Source organism: Chanos chanos, chromosome 6 (genome assembly GCF_902362185.1).
Source record: "Chanos chanos chromosome 6, fChaCha1.1, whole genome shotgun sequence".
Classification (NCBI taxonomy): domain Eukaryota; kingdom Metazoa; phylum Chordata; class Actinopteri; order Gonorynchiformes; family Chanidae; genus Chanos; species Chanos chanos.
Genome location: NC_044500.1, coordinates 19,169,038 through 19,182,500, shown reverse-complemented (window position 1 = coordinate 19,182,500; position 13,463 = coordinate 19,169,038). Strand labels below are relative to the sequence as shown.

Here is a 13,463-nt window from a genome sequence, read left to right as displayed (position 1 = left end):
AGAGGCATTCCTGGAGCCCACATTAAAAGGCATTTCACATGGGGTAGAGAAACGACAAGAATTCATTTGACTGTCAGGTCACGTATCTCATTTATCAGCCTGTCTGTGTAGCTGATAACACTGTTCACACAGTTTCTAAAGAAAAAAGAATGGAAGGCACTCTGTGTTTCTTTTACCTTTCAGATATTTCTGTTTAAAGCACTGATACTGATTTAGGCAACATTCCTTAGTAACAGACCATTTGATCTGCTCGCTGACACATATATGGTCATTACTGTCTTTTCCTTTTTTTTTTAAGACAAATAATTACAGTACAACAGTCAATACTTCAGAAGAAAGTTGGCTCTCACCGCTGCTGTTGCTATCTTAACGAAGACCTGCTTCTGATGTGGTCTGACTCCAACTACCCGAGGACAGTTCTGCTTATGGAACTGTGAAATGAAGTCAGTCTTAGTTCCTGTATTCAGAGTGAGCAAAAGCAGAACAGAAATTATTCAAACTGCAAACACAGGTGGAAATATGATCACTGACAGAAAAAGGAAATATGGAAGTGAAATACAGAGAGTGTAATACACACAAAACATTGAGGCTTGCTGGGAGAGAGTAAAGATTTATGTTTTGAATGGCCACGAGCATGCCATAAAGCTAACTTCAAGCTAAAGCTTTACACTCTTCCAGCAAAGCCTCAATGCTTGTGTGTATTATAACTTCTATACCTTCTTGTCTTGTCATGGTCATGACTCCAGTGACTTACGTAAAGCTGGGGCGTCAAGTAGATTTTCAGACTTGCTTATTTACTTAGATGTGCTTATTTACTTTGCTTATTTACCAATGGGTTATTTACTTAGATGTGTCTAGAAAAATGTGTTTAGAAAAGGCCTGTGTGTGTTCACAGAAAAATTAAACGCATACCCAGGAGAAAGATCAGTTAAGTTCTTCTGTTGTGAACCGGTCACCAAAACACTCATTGCGTAATCAAGAGTTGATAAATATAAGAAGAATCAGCAGTAAAAATAAAACAAAATCTAATCCATTATACTGTCAGATTGTAACAACCACTTTTTGTTTCCATTAATTTTAAATCACATAATGTTCTCTTTAACCACGGCAAATTTCTTTTTTGTTGTTGGTTCATCTGTGGTTTTGATTCCGCAAGGTCTTGACTCTAGTCAGATGTTACTTGTCTACCGCTGACAGAATTTGGTCTCTGCTGCTGACCATACTTGGCTCCTGTTCAGCTGCACTGCAATATGTGTGTGTGTCCTTGTACGGGCCCTGGCTAGACAAGTAGCAGGAGGCTTTACTGACAACCCCGACGGACATGAGACACTTACTGGTAAATATCCTTTTTCCCTCTTATCGTCCTTTGTGGTCTACTGCATAACAGCATTAGAGATTTTTTCTTCCTTCCAACACAAACAGGTTTTGGAAGAGAAAGCTTAAAGAGGAATCTGAGTCCAGCTAACAAGGAAAAGACAGAAAAGAAAAGAAAATCTGACCTTTATAGTTGTTGCTTTCTATGTGTTTCAGGGGAAAGTTAGAAAGTGTCAGGTTCATTCTTTTATTTTCGAGCAGGTTTTGTCCTCTAGATTTTATAAGAGAACTTTAAAAAGAGTTGCTGCTTTTTTGTATTTCTAAATGAGTGTCCTGAAGTGACCTTTCCTTCAGGTTGAACAGGGTCCACATGATGACTAATGGCAGTGATTGATGTACTAATGTAATTTGTTTGGCTGTTTTGAAAATGTTCATGGTTACTTGAAAAAAAAAAAAAAGATATGCTTTTATCTGAGAACTCTTGAGGCATTTCCCTTTTTTTGCCGTTTCATTTTTTTGTTGCAACACTTCTTGGCTGAGAGTCAATATGCAAATAAAGTGTGCGTACACTGGATGCGTTTAGACAAGGAAAGGATCGGAATCAATACCTCATTGTCTCTGGAGCGTGTCCAATTTACTGTTTTTGCTTGTCAAGTCAGGTTACTTTTCTATCGTCACCCTGTGCTGCTGTTTCCATATTTATTAGGGCTTACATACACTTATACATACACATACACATACACATACACATACACGTGCACCCTCTGGCGACAGTTCAAGTAGGCCACTTACAGACCTCCCATAGTTTATTAGCAATGCTCTGATTGGTCACTTCACAGCTTGACTTAAACTCATTGGCTAATGCAAGAGCCTGCTCTGGTTTCACTGTCTCTTGCACCTGATATGACCTTGGGCGCCATGAAGTGTAGCAGAACTTGCATGTAATAAATATATAAATAAATAAATGAAGAAATAAATGAGAAATAACCAGAAGCTATTGTTTTGTGTATGTGTTGGGCATAATGTTAATTTTCTGTTAATTAAGTTTGTCATTGAACGGAAGATGAACACACAGTTCACTTTGTTAGACAGTCTGCTAATGTTTGATATGGGTTTGAAATGACAGGTTTTCTTCCATACACAGTGCCAGGAAATGTTGCCATAGCTGTTACTATATATGCTGGAAAACATTGTTATTTTCTGAAAAAGGACACTGATTTTCTGTTATGTTTTGGAAACTATGCCACTGTACTGAAAAATTTTAATATTGCACAATGCAAAAAGGACAGACGGGTCTAATTCAGTGAAACTTTTTAAACTTTTTTATTACTTTTTAAATATAAGTAATAAATAAAAAAGTACGCAAGTAATATGCACTTTTAAGTGAATTATAGATGTTTAATATGTATTATATGCTTTTCTGTAAAAAGCCCACAATAACAGCATAAAAGCTTTAGTAGAAACATCACCTCTGATGTTACCAAACATTCATAGCCACATTCTGTAGAAGGACCGGGGCTTCCTAGATTATGGGACAAAATTCTCCAGCCAAGGAGCGTGTGTTTGGATAGAGTGTACAAAAACTGTCATCACACTGATTTTTTTTACTGTTGATGACAACATGTCATATTTATTAAAATTATAAAAAAAACCCAAACTATAAAATCGAAATAATGTGTTTACATGAAACTACATGATCATTACTGTAAGATATGTCAAAGTAATAATACATAAAAATGTTATTTAAAAGTTATATAACGTTATCTAAAAGACACCTCTGTAGTGGAACTGAGATGATAAATAAAGTCTTTCGTGACTAACTGAATCTTTTTCCAGAACCTTCCCCGGTTGGCCACCCGGGCTTTCAGCACAACTGCACGCCAGATGAGAAACAAGGTGCCAGAGCGACAGAAGTTATTCCAGGTGAGGAGTTTAGTGGCTACAATGGGAGGCAATAAGACCATGTCCATGTCCATGGAAACATGACTGGGGAAATCCAGAATGAAGAGCAAATGTTTACCGTGTCGTTTAAACTGTTTTTACAGTGTTTATCAGTAGTGCAAGTGATTACATGTTCCTCTTTAACATTCGCAAAGATTTTTGGTCTTAATACAAAAGTTGGATTGCTTCAAGCAGAGTGACAGAAAGGCAGAGAGAGTGAGAGAGAGAGAAAGAGAGAGAGAGAGAGAGAGAGAGAGAGAGAGAGAAAAAGAGAGAGAGCCTCCAACTAAGTGACATTTTTAGGTAACATGATGTTAAACCACATTCAAACTCTACATTTTAAAACACCTCATCAGATGATCAAATGGAGGGAGAACTTCTATAAGACTATAACATTCAAATTTCATCAGTGTATGTAGGTATTTTGTCTGTTTACATTTAACTACTACAAAAATGTTTAAAAAAAACAACAACAACAACTTGGGGAGACAATGGAAGGTGACAAAAGCCATGTTCGCTGTAACCTGGTCTCGTCTCGATTTTAGGAGGACAATGGCTTGCCAGTTCACATAAAGGGAGGGACCACTGATGTCCTGCTGTACCGTCTAACTATGACCATCACAATTGCAGGTAGCTAATCCCTTCTCCTCTTACCAGACAATGCGATGATGTGGAGAGGTCATAACGTCTCTGAGATCCTGTGAGATTGTGAATCACTTGATTTCCTGGACTTGACATGCCCAACATTCCTAAAGGAATAGTTATAAATTATAACATTTGAAATTCAATTGTGAGGTTTTTTTCTTTTTTTGAAAAGTACAGATCTGTTGTTTCCTCTGGTTGCTTAGCGACATTAATAAACTAAAAACAGATCATAGGGACCTTTAAACAGCACTAAATAACCATGCTGTTTTTGCCCAAAGGCTCTCTCAGGTCACAGAAAGTGAACAATACTAGAGTAAATGTAACTGATATACTCTTGCATTCTGTCTAAGTCTGACTGAACTCCTGGCTGAAAACCGTCCGTTTGATTCCGTCCGTTTAGGTACTTGCTTCTCCTGTTACTGGCTCCTCGTGGCTTGCCAGCCAAGGCGCAAAGAGGACTGAGGACACATTTTATTACAGTTATGATTTCCTAAATAAAAAAGCATCCCACATCAAATATGTCCCTCATTACATCTGGGCACACACTGGTCATCTTTCATAAAAGAATTGACTTGTCATTGAGTAAGTGTTACCACCAAATGGTGGGTATCACCAATGTTAAAAAAAAAGAAAAATCTGAAAAAACCAGTGCCATATGGCAGACCCAACAGTGACTACATCCAATAAAATACTGTTATCAGTTATCTGTGTCCTTTCCCATGGGTTACTGAGAATAGTTTTCATGAGACAAGAGACACTTCAGCATTCCTGTAATCTGAAATAGAACAGGACAGATTTTGTAAACCAAAAGTTCAAGTTTTTATGAACCTAGAGTTTCTTGAGAATGTCTGTACACAAAGATCTTTGGTATAAATAACAGTCAGTAGAGACAGACCTGTAGATCCTGGCCAGTAACTGATGCCAAGCAGAAATTTGACTTTTCTGTCATCTTGTGGCCAAAGGGAGGAATTACATGAGCATGTGATTAACTCCCACCTTCACCCTAAAGGTCTTAAGACACTTAAAGCACTTAAAAGTACCAGAACTCAACACAAGCTGTAAATTTTATATAAATGTTTTAACACATTTATTTTTATTATGATTTTAAAGAAGTAGGCACATTCTGCATAATACAGAAATGCAACTTAAAACAAACCCACAGAAAATTATACATATTCCTTCTTTAAAAAAGGGAAAAAAATAAAACAGTCCATAACCTGTCCAAAACATCTTTTCAGTCACAAAGATGCTCATATTTAGTCAGGCATGAAAATCAAGGCCATAATAATTCAGATGAGTGCACGCTTAAGACTTGTAGGGATGTAACACAACGCAAGCCCGGTATCATTACCCACTGTAAACCATGTTCCACAGTGGCTTTTTTTGAGGTTAATATACACATCACTCAAAAAAAACAAACAAACAAAAAAGTCCACATAAAGTCAGGTTAACAAGCTTTCATTCTGTAGAACTACCAGATACTCTTGCTCATAATGACTGCCAAAAAGTACACAATAGTTTAAAAAAAAAGTTTCAATATTAAAAAAGTTGTTATTGTGCAGTGCTAAAGGGGTAAGTACAAAGATTTTTGTTGTCCAGTTATGATGAGAGTCCCTCTGGTGGTATATATATATATATATATATATAAAAGTTACACAGGCTGCTAGTGCTTTAATGCGCTGGGGAGGTCATTCTCACAGATGAATAAGCAGAGATGGAAAAGTCATTCACAATTAGACACAGACTGTACATGTGGAGTGTGTATATTATGTGCTTCTGTGCAGTGGCTCTCTCTCAACCTTTCATCGCAGGAAGCGGATGCTCATTTTGTGGTCAATGTTCACCTTCTCCAAGGACTGAGGAGAAGGAAAAGAAAAGATAAAATTTTAGTTTTAACCTAAATCACGACCAACGTACATGTACAGAGCAAAATTTCCCACAAAATGCCAGAACTGCTCTTTCAGTTTTTCCCCCTATCAGTGATAGGACTACTGTGACCATTATAAAAACAGATTTTACAGGCCAGGGAAAGGTGCTAAACTGCGGTACCTTTCGAAACTCGTCGAAAGAAATGGCCTCATCTCGGTCCAGGTCGGCCTCCTGAATCGTCCGGTCTGCAATGCTCTCCAGCTGCTCCTCCGTCACCTGCATTTCCAGCATTGCCCGCAGGACCTGCCAAATAATCTTGTTTATAAAATGGGTTCTCTTCATCACAAGGAAGAAGCATTAAAGAGTATGTACATGTTAATAATTAGTGTGGAGGGAGTTAGTGATGATAATTTGGTTGATTTTAACATTTTTTCTATAAAGAACTGACAATTATAATTAGAATCTCTCTCTGTCCTTACACACACACATATATATATATATGTGTGTGTGTGTGTGTGTGTGTGCGCGTGCTTGTGTGTGTATATGGATGAATACAGACCTGTAAAAGTTCAGCTCTGGATATCTTGCCATCCTTGTCCTGGTCATATAATTGAAATGCAACTAGATGAAGCAGATCAAACAGAGAAAACATCACATTCATTTTTCCCACAATCACTCTTTCTCAATTTACAACAAGTGAAACAACAATTAAAATACCTGTTGGAAATACACATAAAACAAATAGACCTTACACACGTAAGGTGACACCCAGTAAAACCCATGTTGGGTACATCAGTAACAGGAAATAACAGTACTGAAGTAAAGTGTGACTGAGGGTTGTTTTGGATTCAGGCTAACGTGGCCTTCCCTTTGGACTGTGTCTAAGGTCTTTGGGCAAGACTGATAAGACATTTGACTGTCTTGTTCTGCTCTGGTTTTCCTCATCCGAGTTCTGCAAACGTACACTTAAGTTTGTTGCTCCTGCTGTTTATGGGTTCAGGCACGTTTGGATCTCTGGGGCGATCCTTGTCCACAGGACGGAAGTGGGCCAAGATCCTCACAAAGGAGTGGAAATCCAGAGTTTCCTGTCTGAAAATGACATCATTTCCTTGCATCAGCACACACATGTGATGACTTTGAAAACTGCTTCCGATTATCTTAATTATCTCACAATATCTGCTGAAACACTGTGCGTGATTCTAACCACATTTAATCATGACATTTGTAAGAGGCTGTAACAGTATTTCTTACATGCAACCACCGGCATCAAACTATGGTCCACAACAGTAATTCAAACATAATCCTCACTGCGATAGAAATGTTTCAAAACACAAGTACAAGCAAGAACCATCCTTACCCTTGAGAAAAGAAAGCCCCAACAATCCTATCCCCAATGGGATTTTCAGCCAGTTCTTTAATGGCTCCAAAATCTTGCGGGCTCAAAAGAAAAAGTAATTACGTTAAGTTTAGACGTCAAACCTGCTGTCATTTCGTCATTGGCCCTATTTAGACTAAATGAAGTCATTACGAGTTCTAGAAATGTTCCTCACCAGAGATGTCCTTTCCTCTCTTTGTCCAGGGCTTTGAAACGGTCGTACAGTCGAACCATGTGTGCAGGGGTGACTGTAACAGAGCCAGCATGTACAGCTTATTTGTGATATAGCTTATGTAATTTTTCGGTGATTCGCGTGTACTGAACCAAAGAAATAGCGGACAGTTTAATCGAAAGCCAATCCCAACTAAAACAAAGTGGTTAACTCATTAAATCCTGCGCGGTACGCTTTAGAAAATACAAAAACGCCTCTAAAATGCTCAAAAGCAGGAATCAACTTGTGAAACCAAACTGCACCTGTTATTGCCATTCTAGCTCATTCTGTAACGGACGCGTATTTGGGTCGCGCCCAACGCAGTGTTGTGTTTAGCGAGCAAACAACACGACAGTCCTAAATTGATTTTAAAACTCAGTAGTATCAAATACGCACGAGGACGATGCTGAGTTTAAAGCCTGCAACTTTAAGCAAGGAGCATTACTTAAAAATTCGACATTTCAGCTTGTGTGTTAGTAAGAAACAACCATGTTGTTGATGTTGTTGGATCATCTATCTGTCGAGGACTGACAGCAGCACAGTCGACATGTTAACCACCACAGAAATCAACATTTACAACTCGGAAAATAAACAATACTCTGTTGCGAAAATGTGCAGTAGGAGTACAGATTGTTTAAAACTGACGGAAAACCCTAAAACCACTTACAGCCTGTTTCTTGCATCAAGGTTTCCACGTCTGGAATTTTTGATAGGGTGGAGGCGGTCGAACCCATTTCAGAATAAAATGCAAAAATACATATGCAGTGTTTTACAAACTTTACAGACGCTCTGCTTGTTTACTAAGTTACACATAGCGCAATGATCAGTTATCTAATATTTGACAGCCCTACAACTAATCCGTAGACGCATGTTGAACGTAAATCTTGTCCAGTCGGTTTCGGCCATTACTGGTCAACGGGATCAGAGGGCGTTGCGATCTTATGGAAATAAAACGAAACGGGCTCTGTGAACCACTCGTTTCATTCTTGCTGGAACTGAACACCACTGCGTGAGAGAGTGAGTTCTGAAACACCGCAGTTGAGCAAACCAGTAAAATTCATGTTAAACGCTGCTTTGCATGTACAATACATGATCAGCATTCAGAAATTCATTGATGGAAAATGTCAACAAACATTTACAAAACTGAATATTTCCCTATTTGTATGAGATTCCTGCATCACTGGAAAGGATGCTATTAATGCGCTACAGACACAAGTATTCCGTCTTACAGTCTACTTCAATTGTTGTTTTTTGTATAAGTCATTTATTTTAAGTCTTCATATATGAAAGTGATATTCTTTAACCTCACCCAATCAACACCTCTTTGAAGAGTACATTGATTGTATTCAGAGAAGAACTCGGGATTTCTTGGTTGGGTAATGTTAAGCCAAAGTACCTTGCTTTATAGCGTAGGCTACCCCGTGGGGTTTCCAAAACCCAGTCTAGGGAGGGTGAAAACCAGTTAAACTTTGGCCTAAAATGATCAATAAAGCCTGATAGCGATGAAAAACCGCAGTGGGTGGTTACCACAACCATCAGCCGGATTTCTGCTATAGTGGACTGGATTTATTGAACCCCAGTCTGGCATAATGCAGATTTTCATGCTTCTAACTGTGTGTTATGCTTTAATATTTGGAAACTGCAGTGGTTACAACAGGAAGTATTTGTAAAAGTGGGATAAAAACTGGTTAGTTCACTTACTTGTCAAGAGTTCAGTTAGGCCTATGCGGCTGATCAGCCCTTTCTAAACAGAGAGAGACAGATTGTTGACCTTGTTCAGCTTTTCTGGCATGCACAGAGGATTTTACATAGCACACCGATTTACGATTTTGTGTGAAAGTGTCATTGAAAGGCGTCCAGTATGTTCACATAGCTTCAAGCTGAGAATACTAACTTAAGCAAGTTCAAACCCAGCTAAAAAGGCTAATAGAATCTTTTCAGCCGTAGGTTCAAGGTAAGAACATTGATGACAAATAAAAAAAAAAATATCTTTTGTTACGTTCCCTTTCTATTAAGAAACACAAACACTCATATTTTAGAGCTTCATGAAAAGATACATCGTTTCAGTTGCTGCTTGCAATTGAATCCCACCGCTAATAACAGAACTGGCTTTTAGCACTGCCCACGGGATGTGACTAAGCATCAAGGGTCTGTGACGCTCTCATATTAGGCCTATGACTCGCCACAGAGAAATACCAAACTTATCACCTTAGTCAAATTACGTGCTATTACCCTCACCACTAGTCCTCTGGGATGGATGCTAGTCATTTTTTTGTTGAGCTCTTATACAGTGTCTTGGGCTTTTGTAGCAACAAAGCAAACAGGAAGACACTGAGGACGACTTCTTCTTCTTCATTAAAGTGTCCCTGCCCTAGTGGAAATTCCAGGTGAAAATCCAGTAGCTAGTCTACTGGGATGAACTGGTCTCAAATGGTCTGTACTGGTTTCAGTTGGTTCCAATTGGGTTTTCAGATTCTACTGGTTTGCCCAGTTAAGAATACCAGTTGAAACCATTTGAAACCCATTTAGACCAACAGAGCCATGGGCAGTGGCTTCTTCACCAGTTCCACCCAGTTGAAACCAATAGGATGTACCTGGTGTTGTCTGCTATTTATTTCAACTGGAAACAATTGGTCTCAACTGGTCTAACAAACCCAATACCTGCACTTGGTGAGAAAGTGCTGTAAATTGAGAATGCACTCAAAAATAATGAAATTTAATGAAATGAATTGTTTGATTCATCAATTAACAATGTACAAAGTGCACTAAAGAGAATACATTGTTTTTTGAAAATGTCAAGTCATTTATAAAACGTTTTAACCGTTATTGTTTCTTTTAAAATAATAAGTGTTTTTAAATTGAACATGAATTCATATTCAATTTAAAAACACTCATTTTTAAAGTTGTATATTGCTTAAAGAAAGTTTTCTGCCTTCCTATTGGTCATTTTTTATTAATTTATTTTTTGCCGGCTATAAACTGACCAAAAAGGGGGAAAAAACTGTTTATTTGGACATGATCACTACTTACTGAAACAATTATATTACATCAGAGCAAGCATTTTGCTTATACGATCAGCTTGTCCTCCGTCTTGACTGAAGAGATACCTGGGAAGGAGGCGTGGCTTCTAGCCCTTCTTGAGTAATCTGATTGGTGTATTCAAAAATCCATGCTGTAACGTCGCACAAAGGCAAGCAATCAAAACCCGTGAATTTCGCTTCAGTTAAAATGCGGCTTTGCAGTTACAGCCTACAGTTAGCCTTAGTTCACAGTAAAAAAAAAAAAACAACAAAAAGTTTGCTCTGGTAAGGTACTTGGAAGATAATTATTGGGCTGTTGTTCCCATTTATCGTATAAAAATTTTGAATTTGACAAAACTACCAAGTACTGGGTACGGACGACGGAGCCTATCACCAAGGCCAGGTTTGCTACTGGTAAGTTACTCATTGCATTAAGTGTTTAACATATCTTACTTAACTTACTTTAATCCAGAGGCCTTAAAGTTATTTGGACCACCTCGTGTTTGAGCCATGAACTCTGTTCAGTTGTTCCATTTCAGCAGTGATGATGCACCGTGGAGACTCCTGGTATTTTTTCTTGCTGGTGCTTTTTAGGAGCTAAAAATACTAAATGGATGTGCTATGGTACATGCAACACGTAATGTACCTACGCCTAGCTAAACCGCAAACGTTCACGGCGTGAAAGGAAGACGTTATACAACAAACAATCCTATCACCTAACACTTGACAAATATCACAAAGTACATAGTACCGAATAGACAGCCCTTCTGGACAAACACCAGGAGAAGATACACAGCTGAGCCGTACTACGCAGCCCAATTGTACGACGCTATTTAATGGATAGCCTACCTTTTCCTTCATACAATCGATACACAACTTAAAATTTTCCTTTAACACCGTGAAGATGCCCACACATACTCCAGGCGTCAGAATACACAACCACGAAAATTCAAATTTCGACGGAATCAAATAAGATGAACACATACTGAATCATGAAACAAATGATATACTTCTCGATACGACCATTCTTAGCGTTGCGCATAATGATGCAGAACAGTAGGGCAGATACGCTCAGCAAAAACGCTCAGATAAGGTTCCTACTTGGCCTGTTCCTGGGAGATATTATAATCTTTTGAGACGAGAAACCCATTAACTTTTTTTTTTTTTTTTTTTGCATGTTGATATTTCGCTTTCATTTTTAATAAGAATGGTTTCCACTTGGTGTGAACTGAGCTCATTGGCACTGATATCAACTGTTCTGTCAGTTGTTTTATCACAGTGTAACATACAGCGTCTGGTTTGGGAATTTGTTGAAATCTGTCATATGTCAGACACTAGATGGCAGCGTAGCTTTTTAGATTTTACACAGCCATCTAGAGTTGTAACGTCCCAGTACATCTAAACGGTGTGTAATAACTTTTTTTGTTTGTTCGGGTTCATATAACCTTGTCATGGTCACTGCTGTAATGTAGTCTCGTGTCAGACTACATTTCACTGGCACGCAAAATAATATTTTATACAAATTTTAATATATGTAAAAGCACAATTACTCATCTAAAGAAAATTATTTCATGTAATTGCACAATTTAAAAAAAAAAATACGATTAAAACTGAAGATGAACATATGCCTGCACAAGCATATCAGCCGTTTCGATTATTTATCTTTTATCCATGTGAAAATACATACATACACACTTGCCATATGGAAAACATTACTGTTTGGTTGTAATCTATGATTCAATCAAATAAATATTCCACATTGGCAACAGGCTTAACACAGCGTCATTAACTGGAAGTCGTGGGAGAGCTAATTCTACCAAAGAACATGCCTTTTTATGTTACCGAAAATGCCACGTGGTTAAACAGTTCCATCATTTATCTGTTTCTTATAAACTAACTAAATAAATAAATAAAAATAAATAAGTAAATAAAGGGCGATCTTGCAGTCATACCACTCTTTACAGACTGAGTTTGTTATGTCGTAGAACAATTGTGGTTAAAAGCTATTTGAGTTTGGCGATACTGTTTCTAAGACAATGATTTCATTGTTTACGATCCTAAATTCAGACTATTGTGTCAATCTAATTTTACAGACGGTAAATTGTATGCTTTATGAATGAGCTTCCATTGAGTAAACTATTGATACGCGTCTGCAATCCATGTACACGTTCTTATTGTGACAGATTGTGGGCACTCAGCCACGCAGAAAAGAGGGCCTTACTCCTCCCCAGTGGCTGCCTGTCTTATTTAGCAGGGATCAGCTACCCACAGCTACAACTCAGCCCCTGTACACAAAAAAGGGCAAGATATACTAAGGTTTAGCCTGTCCCAGAGACCGACCCATTACCAAACAGGGCTGCAGTTGTTATGTGGTAGCCTACGACCACAAGGGTAATTTCTTCATGTAATCCAGTGGGTTTCATTGGTTACAAGGGTATGTTTGTTTTTTTTATTCATCATGTCAAGATAACTTTTCACATTTCAGTGTCAAGATCATCTTCATGTGATGTTTCGTAGACATAATAGCCCACCAGCTGTGGTTGGGATTCTTCTGACCAGACATTATTTTTCTGCTGCTTTCAGTTTCCAGTGTTAGTGACTTTACATCCACTGGAGCTCTTTATTCTTTGTTTTTGTTTGTTTGTTTGTTTTGTTTTGTTTTCTTACTACAGTGGAACAGAATGGTTGTGTGCTCTATGATACTTTTCTGCTCGCCACTGTTTGCTTGTTTGTAGTTTACACAAGCTTTGCTATTCTCCTTCAAAAATCTCTCATCATCAGGCTCTTTTCAGCCATAGGACTTGCACTGACGAGATATTTTTTGTTTTTCAAACCCTAAACATTACTGAACTCATCTGCCACCCATGATCACACCACACTCTGTTTCACTTACACACTGCCCTCTGGTTTTGCCCATTCGAATATTCAGTCAAACAGCAACTGGATTCCTCATTACCTGTATGAGTGTTTTATATAGCAAACCTCGGCAATGTGACTATATGTAAAAGCTATTCATTTTCATAAAACAGGTGCTACATACAGTAAACCTGCCAGTGACTTGATTTGTGATTTTGTGTATTCTGTAGGA

The 13,463-nt window shown here is 38.2% G+C and overlaps 2 protein-coding genes across 3 annotated transcripts; one reads left to right on the top strand and one right to left on the bottom strand.

The window, feature by feature from the left end:
- The first annotated feature begins 1,204 nt into the window (after window positions 1–1,204).
- Window positions 1,205–4,417, top strand: cox7a1 (cytochrome c oxidase subunit 7A1). The gene is made up of 4 exons (XM_030777026.1): window positions 1,205–1,336; window positions 3,151–3,237; window positions 3,801–3,885; window positions 4,301–4,417. The coding sequence occupies exons 1-4, from the start codon at window positions 1,322–1,324 to the stop codon at window positions 4,360–4,362; spliced, it is 249 nt and encodes an 82-aa protein (XP_030632886.1). The 5' UTR covers window positions 1,205–1,321; the 3' UTR covers window positions 4,363–4,417.
- A 1,158-nt stretch (window positions 4,418–5,575) lies between these two features.
- chp2 (calcineurin-like EF-hand protein 2) lies at window positions 5,576–8,251 on the bottom strand. Of its 2 annotated transcripts, none has more exons than XM_030777737.1 (7): window positions 8,023–8,251; window positions 7,320–7,392; window positions 7,127–7,207; window positions 6,734–6,858; window positions 6,329–6,390; window positions 5,950–6,084; window positions 5,576–5,756 (listed from the first exon to the last, which is right to left on the bottom strand). In XM_030777737.1, the coding sequence occupies exons 1-7, from the start codon at window positions 8,087–8,089 to the stop codon at window positions 5,703–5,705; spliced, it is 597 nt and encodes a 198-aa protein (XP_030633597.1). In that variant the 5' UTR covers window positions 8,090–8,251; the 3' UTR covers window positions 5,576–5,702. The 2 variants fall into 2 exon arrangements, with proteins under 2 accessions (XP_030633597.1, XP_030633598.1); XM_030777738.1 differs by having other exon boundaries at window positions 5,950–6,072.
- Between the last annotated feature and the right edge of the window lie 5,212 nt (window positions 8,252–13,463).